Source organism: Mchenga conophoros, linkage group LG1, assembly GCF_057382185.1.
Source record: "Mchenga conophoros isolate Kocher_MC1m ecotype Shallow Benthic linkage group LG1, M_conophoros_male_GT1.1, whole genome shotgun sequence".
NCBI lineage: Eukaryota > Metazoa > Chordata > Actinopteri > Cichliformes > Cichlidae > Mchenga > Mchenga conophoros.
The window spans coordinates 121,408-131,366 of NC_140526.1; the positions used below are offsets into that span (position 1 = coordinate 121,408).

The 9,959-nt window shown below is 41.8% G+C and overlaps 1 protein-coding gene across 1 annotated transcript; it reads right to left on the reverse strand.

Annotated features, from left to right (window-relative positions):
• Positions 1-6,988: 6,988 nt before the first annotated feature.
• On the reverse strand, positions 6,989-9,517 carry LOC146582635 (uncharacterized). The gene has a single exon (XM_085279506.1). It carries the CDS (start codon positions 9,515-9,517, stop codon positions 6,989-6,991), a length of 2,529 nt encoding a protein of 842 aa, XP_085135632.1.
• Between the last annotated feature and the right edge of the window lie 442 nt (positions 9,518-9,959).

Consider the following 9,959-nt stretch of genomic DNA (forward strand, 5'->3'; position numbering starts at 1 on the left):
CAAATATGTGGCCCGCGAACTGTGGTGAGGACACAGACTCAACCATGCAGTGCTGAAGTTTGTCCTTAAAAGAGCTCTCACCCTGTTTAAACCACTAATGAGAGAGACAGTAGATGGAGAAGTCCTCGGACAACTTTGATAATGCTTTGATTTATCCACAGTACATTTAGTTCAAATATTGTTTCCATCACAGAGGGATTGTGCTGGTTTCAGTGGGGAAAGTATGCAGCTCATTTAAATGTTCAAAGAGCTGTGAAAAGTTGTCCGTTCATAAAGTGTGTCAGTATTTTATAAGGATGCCATGTTTCTGTATCATCTCTCTCCTGTCAGAGCCTCTTCCAAACATCAGCCTGTTTAATGCTCTCATATCTTCAACATCTCAAGTAAATTATACTGCACAGTTTTCTGTCCAATAAAAGAATATTTACTGCATGAGTCTGTTTTCCATTTTATCTGAAACATTCAAGGAGATCTTTTACTGTATTTTGGTGATATTGCCCTTAAATATGACTAAAGCTTTCATACAGTGGTGATCACGGACATAACTCTGACATCAGTCTGACTGAACTCTGAAAATCACTGAGTGTTATTTCACAGAACCATAATTAGATTAACTCAAACTGAAACACGCGGTGTTAAACAGTAGTATAATTATCATTAACTGTCAAAGTAAGTGCGTATTTTGCTTGTTTCCGTTTCCATCAAAAATCGAATTAATTAATAATTGTTTGATTTGTGTTGATGAAGGCCTGCCTCCTTCTCCTCACAGTCACTTTTTACGAGACCATGAGTGTGTTTCATTTTTTGTTCTGTCAGTCTTGGATGTGACTCCTGAAAAGAGATTCACCATGATTCTGGTTCTCCTTTCACAGTCAGTACTGCTGGTTTCTCTCTCAGACTGACTGAAGATGAGTGATCTGGAGTCTCCAGGATCCAGCCGTCTGTCTGTGACCGACACAAAGTAAGATACTGTCTCTAATGTACACGAAGGAAATAGAGAACATAGGTGAAATCAGTATGTAGAAACAATTACAAGTTTAAAAGGACAAGTAAGATTGAGTGGGAGAGGACTGGTTTAACAGGAAGAAGAGAAAATTCCACAGTATCCGTGCAAAAAGTTTCACTTTGAAATCTTTAAAAGAATGTGGACAAACAGGTGGACTTGGTGTCAGTGGAGTTTACTCCTGGAAGTTTGAGATTATGATGATTATTACTTCAAAAACACCTGTACAGACGTTTATCAGTCATTCCATACCAGCGCAGTGCCCAGTAACACTTTGAGGTGACTGGAGCTTTATATATAAAATGAATGCAGTCCGATCAGTTTATGAGAATAGTCAAAGTGACTTTGGTAATATTAGTTGCCAATTTTTAGTTGGTATTGGTTTGTAAGATTAGTTTAAAATGAAGACTTCATTTTAACTGAATTTTGTTACGTCTCAAGAATTTGGACTTTTAGCCTTAAGGACAAACCTAAGGAGGAGGTTGGACTTTAGAGTTGAGCCCAGAGATGTACGGCTGATTGAGGGGCTACTTTTTGTCATCAAACTAAAAAGAAATAAAATGTAGGCTTAGAAGACACGGTTGGTTGTTTGGTTCAGCATCTCTGAATATCTTCAGAGCTGTAGAGGCTTCAGAATGTAGAAGTTTGGATGGAAACTCCAAATACTTGAAGCCCACAAGATGCATCTTTAAAAAGTCAAAAAGAAGCGAAGAATTGCTGTCGCTAAAACCAAAATAACATTTATAACAACAACAAAAGTGTATGATTTGGTAATATGATTGGAATGGAACAAATGGATTCTGAAAATCAGAGATTGAGTTTCCAAGTGAATAATGCAGCTGAAAAACTTTCCTGTTATATGAAGACTTTTAACCTGTAGTTCAGTATTGATCTGCCACAGTCAGCGAACAAAACTGCCAAAAAGGAAAAAGACATTAAGATCCTCAAAAGCTTGGCATAATATAGTCATACATTTTCACCTGAATACATCTGCCCTGTGCAAATCCGTTTCAAAGGCCTTTGCAGCTAATAATGGTCAATATATTAATTTAAAGAACACAGAAAAACAGCTGGTTCTTTTTCAGGGTTTCATAGCTTTTTTGTGTAGAATGCCAAGCTTTAATATTATAGAGATTTGCAAGTATCTACAAAGCATGATATGATGTGAAGTTCAACATCTGGGACATGTGTCCCGCTATGCATTGCAGAAAATGACTCAATCTCTTAGTACAGCAAACAAACAATGCAGGAGGGCGGGAAAATAATGGTCTCCTCTGCCGTGGCATCAGAAGTTGAGAATTGACGGGACAAAGTGTTGGGTTTCTCGTTTTGGGTTGCCGGGTCTATAGATCATAACACAGTTGAACCAAGCAAAGGAGAGGGCCCACCTGGTTTGTCTTGAGTGGCTGCTGTGAGATATGCAAGATGCTTGTGGTCAGTCAAACGATGAACAATGAGCAGGTGTTGTGCTCCCTCCCGCCAGCTAGCAGTTCCACTTCTCCCACGTCATAGTTTTGCTCAGTTCAAGAAAGCCAGCAGAAGGAAAAAAGCTGCATTTTCCCTTCCTTGTTCTGGAACAAGATGAACTCCATCAACGATAAATTGTTGGGTGGTCACACACAGCTGACTGCAGCTTTCCAGTCTTATAAACAGTACATTTGTACAATGACTGAAACCAGCCCACTGGCTGTGACGTCAGTTCCTTGATCATGAATATGCAAATTGTCATGACCATTGATCAACAATCATTGATCAAAGACCATTGATCGTGGAATAATCTTCCACACTGCACCTAACGTGACAAACTGAAAGCAGTCATTGGGTGGGAAACCTTGAGGAGAACACTTTTGACCTTAGAGAAGAGCTCTGCATAGAAAAGGATCAGGTTTGAACTTAGTTTGTGCAGCTGTACCTTTAACTAAGGCAAGTTCCTGCATCAACTCGTCCTGTTGTCTTTTTGAACTGTGCTTCACTATTCACTACAGATGAATGCACTGTAAACACCTGCGTGTGAGTCACTTTGGTCACTTTGACAGTTGCACTGGTAATAATAATTTTCCCTTTGTGTCCTCAGAGAGAACAGTGATGTTGGTGTGGAGGAGGAGGAGCAGTTGTCCTGCTGTGCTTTGGGTCAAGATGTCTCAGAGGATTCAGTCGCTACCAGTTGTGGCGTCTCTGTCCAAAGTAAGAGTCGTATCCGTGTGCTGATGAACACATTTTTGAAAACTTGACTTCTTGTTTTGTAGGTGCATGAAAAAGATTTCATTCGATTTTTTATGGTATAGGTTTTTTTCCTGTTTTACTTTGAATGTTGTTTCCTTTCATGTCTCACGTTAGTTTTACTTCCTGTCTTAATTATTTTTCACCTGGTTTGCTAAAGTTCAGCTGTCATGTTCCCCACCTGCTCACAATATCAGGCAATCCTCAATATATACTACTCAAAACAATCAGAGGAACACACTGAAAGCATAATGGCTCTCGCGCGGAGAAAAACATGCTGGAGATCAATACTGATGCAAACTGGGTGATGTGTTAGAAACGAAAGGATTCAATTGTTTGTTGGAAATAAATGATCAAAATACTGGATACTGGCTGAATCCAAATACAAACAGAAAATCAGAGTGAAAAACGCTGCAGCAGGCTTTTCCATTTGGCTCTGATTTCATAGCAGCAGCTCAAAATGAAATAGTTTGTATGGCTGCGTGTGCTGCTGGGCCAAAAGTTTAGCTGGTCATTTGTAGATTTTTAGATGAAATAAAAAACAAAAAAACACTCAACAAAAGATCATCTAAAGAAGAGCAGAGTTCATGTACACACTTTATTAAGCAGCTACTGTACAACAAGAACAGAATCATGTAAATGGCCAAACAACAGCAACAGTAATCCCAGGGTGTAGCACAGCAGGCAAAGAGACGCAGTAGCACAGAGAGAGTAAAGGATCACATGGAGAACAAATGGAGCGCGCTCACGAGCCCTCTCTTCGTACAGAGCCAGAAACGTCTGACCCACAGAGCTCACTAAGACGACAATAACTCGTTTTTCCCACACAGATTACATATAACATCACACTGAATGAAATTACATGTAGCAGATTACATGAACTATATAAGATGAGGATTCGCGTATTAAGCATATTCAGAACTATTTCCTTCCATTATTTTCTTGGGTTAACAGTTTTTGTTGCTTTTCTGCTATCGCTTAAATTTTATTCATATAGCACCAAGTCACAACAGCCACCTTAAGGCACTTTATAGTGTTAGGTAAAGCCTCAGTAATAAAGCCTCAGACAACTCCCTACGAGCAACGACTTGGAGACATTAAGAAAGAAGAACTCTCTCTTTGTACAGTCGAAAACTGAGACGGAACCAGGTTCAGTGACGGGCCGCCATCCACCACGACTGGTTGGAATGAGGGGAGGAGGGCAGGATAAAACCTGCAGGCTGAGAGCAAAGTGCTCCATCTATCTGATATGATACTGTGAGGCCTCTCAGATAAGATGGGGCTGTTTTATTATGGCCCTTTTTATGTGAGAAGCATTTTGAATTCAGCTCTGGATTTAACAAGAAGCCAATGATGTGAAGCCAGTATGAGGGGGATTTTCCCTCCTCTTAAAATGTCTCATTAGGAACATTTTTAACAGTTGCTTCTTGTCTCTGCTGTGACAAAAAAAGGTTCTGATTATGAATCAAAATGTTTTAAATAAGTCACACACTGGTTATAACTTAATGCCGAAAATGTCATGTTACACGATTTACTATTTTCTGAAGCTTATTTACAATTTACAATGCTTAACACCATTCCCATCCCTCCCGTCAAAAGATAAAAGTCTGTTTTTCATGCAGTTTCACACACTAAAGACATTTCATTCTTTTTGGTTTCTTGTTGTCAATCAGCAGATGCGAGTCTGGAAGAGGTTTTAGAAGAATATAAGACCAGTCTGAGGAGGAGGTTTGAAAGTGTGACTGAAGAAACTGATAATACAGGAAGTGGAACCCTCCCGAACAGGATCTACACTGAGCTCTACATCACAGAGGGACAGAATGAAGACGTTCATAACCAACATGAGGTGATGCAGCTGGAGACAGCTTCCAAGATGGAGGCTCTTGATGACATTACAGTCAGGTGTCACGACACCTTTAAAGCCTTACCTGACCAACAGAGACCCATCAGAGTGGTTCTGACCAACAGCGTCGCTGATCAGAGACGAGCAGTACAGTCTTCTGGAGCTGCTCCATGTTTTCCATCCAACATTACAGAAGGTCACAGCAGAGAAGCTCGCTGTCTGTAAACTTTTGTTCATCTTTGACGGCCTGGATGAAAGCAGACTTGGATCATTGGATTTCACCAACGGGAAGCTGCTGTCTGATGTCACAGAGAAGTCATCAGTCAGCCAGCTGCTGACAAACCTCATCCAGGGGAATCTGCTTCCCTCGGCTCTCGTCTGGATAACTCCCCGACCTGCAGCAGCCAATCAGATCCCTCCTAGACGTGTTGACAGGGTAACAGAAGTACGAGGCTTCACTGATGCCCAGAAGGAGGAGTACTTCAGGAGGAGATTCAGTGATGAAGAGCTGTCCAGAATCATCTCCCACATGAAGACATCCAGGAGCCTCCACATCATGTGTAGAATCCCAGTCTTCTGCTGGATCACTGCTACAGTTCTGGAGCACATGTTGACTACAGAGCAGAGAGGAGAGCTGCCCAAGACCCTGACTGACATGTACTCACACTTCTTGTTGGTTCAGATGAAGAAGGGGAACAAACATGTGGGGGGACATGAAACAAGTGAGATGGCTGAAAGGAAATTTCTTCTGAATCTGGGGAGGCTGGCATTTAAACATCTGGAAAAAGGAAACACCTTCTTCTACCAAGAAGACCTAGATCAGTGTGGTCTGGATGCTACAGAGGCCTTGTTGCACACAGAAGTTTATACGGAGCTCTTTAAACAGTGTTTGTTAATCTTGAAGGTGGCTTTTATTTGTGATTCAGGTCTCAATGTCTCTTTGTGTATACTTATATGCAGAAGTAACACAAAAGAAGAAGTGGGAGCTGGCCTGACACCAGTAACTGACTTCCAGTGAAAGCTTTGGCTAATAATATTTTTAGCGAACATTTTTCTTGTAAAACAAAGGGGGGCCTAGCAAAAAAGGTTTGGGAACCACTGCTCTACAAGGTTGGCGAAATAAAAAAAAATGTATTAACATTTTTTTATTTGGACTAAAAAAAATGTTCGAAGTGGGCTAGGTGCTAATTTTCAGATGTCAGGTCTACATCTAGAATCAAAATGAGCACATACATAAACAACCAAAGTGAAGCATTAAGACAAAACATAGCAACGTCAAACAGCGTCCACACATTTTGCCACAAATACATGCAAAACAACTAAATTGGGCCACAAAAGTGATGCAAATTGACCAAACTAAGACACGAATCAGACAAAAACAGATGCAGGATGATCACAAACAGACACGTCGGCTACAAACTGATGCAAAATGACTAAAATCACACGTGTAACACTTTCTACATATTTGACAACAGAAGAAAAACACAAACAAACTTGGAATGCATTTTTAATTTGGATTTTTTTTTTATTTCATGCCGAATTAGATATTTTAAAAATCAAGCCAAAGTCTCCTCCCTGTTTGTACTGTAAGGTCAAAGCCCTACTGTACTACAGAGAACCCCAACAATCAAATGATCCCCCTCTGAGCAAGCACGAGGCGACTGTGGGGAAGAAAAACTCCCTTTAACAGGAAGAAACTTCCAACGGAACCGGGCTCAGAAGGGACGGCCATCCGCTGCGACCGGTTGGGGGGATGGAAATCAAAAGGAGACGAGATGGCGTGAACTACAGTTCTAAAATTTGGATTTGAGGGCTGATCCCAAAATTTTATGGTGATGTTTTTAAAAAAAGGATTTGGTGCTAAAAGTCTGCTTCAAGATTTTAAAAGAAGCAGGGCAGTGGGAAAAGCCAAAATGGTCATTTTAATGATCTCTGGCTTTAGTGAACCACCTGAAGGGTTTTAGCAATGTTTTTCCCACCGCAGAAAAAAACCTGGATATTTTGGACGTCTTTGGGGGACCCGGGATGACTCCGAGAGTGATTTTTAGATGTCTAATCAGAGCCTCATCAAAAGATGAATCATTTGCCATCAAAGCCTTTAAGACATTGTCTGGGGAGCCAAACTCCTTGATGAGGCGTTTGGCTATTTTCTTGATGAACTTTGTCTTGTCATTTGTCAGACTTGTGGCAGACGCTGTGCTGCTGAGTTCAGGCTGCATTAGATTGCTCAGACGATTGATGACCGTGTCTATTTCTTTTGTAGTAGTTGCGATCCGAACAGCAGACTTTTGGGTCTCAGGTTTAGATTTATGGATGACTCTCATGATAAGGAGCAACGCAAGGTCATTGGAAATTTTCTCAACATCAGAAGATGAACCTGACACAGAATCCATCTCTGATATTTTGGAGGAATCTTTGAGAGAGTGTTTCAGGCTCAAGGCTCCAGATGATTTTTCTGGAGAAATGCTCCCAGGTTTTGGCATTCGAGGTGACTTGTCAGATGCCACAGAGCATTTTTCTGGAGAAATGCTCCCAGTTTTTGGCGTTCGAGGTGGTTTTTCAGATGCCACAGAGCATCTACCTGGAGAAATGCTCCCAGTTTTTGGCATTTGAGGTGGTTTTTCAGATGCCACAGAGCATCTACCTGGAGAAATGCTCCCAGTTTTTGGCGTTCGAGGTGGTTTTTCAGATGCCACAGAGCATTTTTCTGGAGAAATGCTCCCAGGTTTTGGTGTTGGAAGTGATGCATCAGATTCTTTTCCTCTGCCATCTGAAGCAGGGCTTTTTTCCTGTGTTGTGGTCTGTGTTCTTTTAATAAAGTTGTGGATGTCTTCCAGGGCCCCAGAAATCTTGTCCATTTGAACAATTTGATCTTTCTCTTCATTCTCCACCCAGAGTAAAAGCTTCTGCAAAAACCTTTCTACTGTGTCATCTATGAGGACATAGAGGACTTCAGATGAAATGCGACGCTTTGAGCCCTCTACTGATTGTGGCGTCCTGGAGATGACTGTATCTGAGAGGGACCTACCCATTAGAGGTATGGGGATTTGATAGCCTCGATCCACCGTAAGTAGATCAAACAGGTTTGCCACTAAGTCCTCCGTAAAATTCCTGATATGCCCACTATTTTTAAAGTCCCCCAAGGTCTTATCGATGAGGAAGAGTTCTTCTTTCTTTGTTAATTTGTCAAATAACTGATTAACGTCTGATCTAATGACGTTAAAGTCGACTGAAGAAGAACGTTTAATTGCGGTTCCCAGGCTTGCCGTATGTCGAGAAGGGGAGCGATGAGCCTCTGTACTCTGGGGAGCAGCCGTTTCAGGTACTGACCCTGGGAGAATGAAAACTATACTTTCATTGGAGGGCGCAGTTTCCTTCTTGGGGTGGCTGCAAATGTTTTGTAGACAAACAAAATGTTTCCTGTTTGCCTTTATTCTTTTTTTCAGCTCTGTTTTCATTTTTTCAAATTGTTTTTTTGCAAACATGGAAAAGTTGTGTTTGCGTGCTTTGAGCCTGGCGTGTGAGGTGGATGGCACACATTTGGAGAAGAAGTGTCTCACCTTGTGGATAATTAAGCCTGCATTAAAGGCAGGTTTGGGTAAGTTACATTTCTCACAGAGCTCTTCACTGCTTGAATCCATGTTAGCAAGTATCTCACCTACGATGTCAGCTGCAACCATTTCTACTGGGGTTGGAGCCTGGATACTTTGTGTTTCTGCAGTGGGTTTTATTTTGCTTTGTGCTGTTACAGCTGATTCTTCTGGGACCTCATCTTTATCTTTTCCTGTCATCTCTCCATCTGAGCTCCTTGTTGACAGAATAACAGAAATCTCTGCGATTGCTGATTGCACTGATATTTTTGAACCAGTACATTCTGTACTGGAATGAGACCCATTTGTCCCACACTGGCAGCGCAGCTTACATGCTGCATACCTTTTCAGGCATGAGGCAGCGCAACAAACCATGCGGTGTAGTTTCTTAATACTACTAAATTTGCCGCTAACATAAACGGTGGGGTCTACTGGGAAATCTGGGCTTTTTTCAATCAGTGCAATGGTTGAGCTGACCTTTTCTGAGATCTCTTCCTCAACCATCAGCGTCAGCTTGTCAGCGCTCTTATCTTGCTGTTTTGAGACATTAAGAGCGCCGGCGATGGCAGCTGAGATCGAGTCTCCGAGGGACACCCTTATTTTCCCCTCATCCATAAACTCTTCCCTTATCATGGGTTCCTGAATAACAGGAAGGGCAATCTCCAGGATGCTGGCAGAGGCGATCTGAATGATTTCAGAAATCATATCAGCGAGCACGGCATGGACGCTGGAGTCGCATTTTCCATTTTCTATAATGCTCCACTGACCTTCAGAGAGCCTTTCAAAGCACCTGTTGATTGGCGGGATAATCTGGTCTGGTGTGACCACCATTGAATTTTTGTTTTTGTTGCGTGTTGCCATTGTTGTGTCCCAAATTAGATTTTCTGTACCGGAATCAGAGCTGCTTGTCCCACACTGGAACGGCAGCTTACATGCTGCATACCTTTTCAGGCATGAGGCAGTGCAACAAACCATGCGGTCTAGTTTTTTAATATTACTAAGTTTGCCGCTAAAATAAACCGCAGGTCTTGCAGGAAATCAGGGCTTGCTTCAATCAGTGCAATGGTTAAGCTGACCTTTTCTGAGATCTCTTCCTCAACCATCAGCGTCAGCTTGTCAGCGCTCTTATCTTGCTGTTTTGAGACATAAGAGCGCCGGCGATGGCAGCTGAGATCGAGTCTCCGAGGGACACCCTTATTTTCCCCTCATCCATAAGCTCTTCCCTTATCATGGGTTCCTGAATAACAGGAAGGGCTATTTCCAGGATGCTGGCAGAGGCGATCTGAATGATTTCAGAAATCAT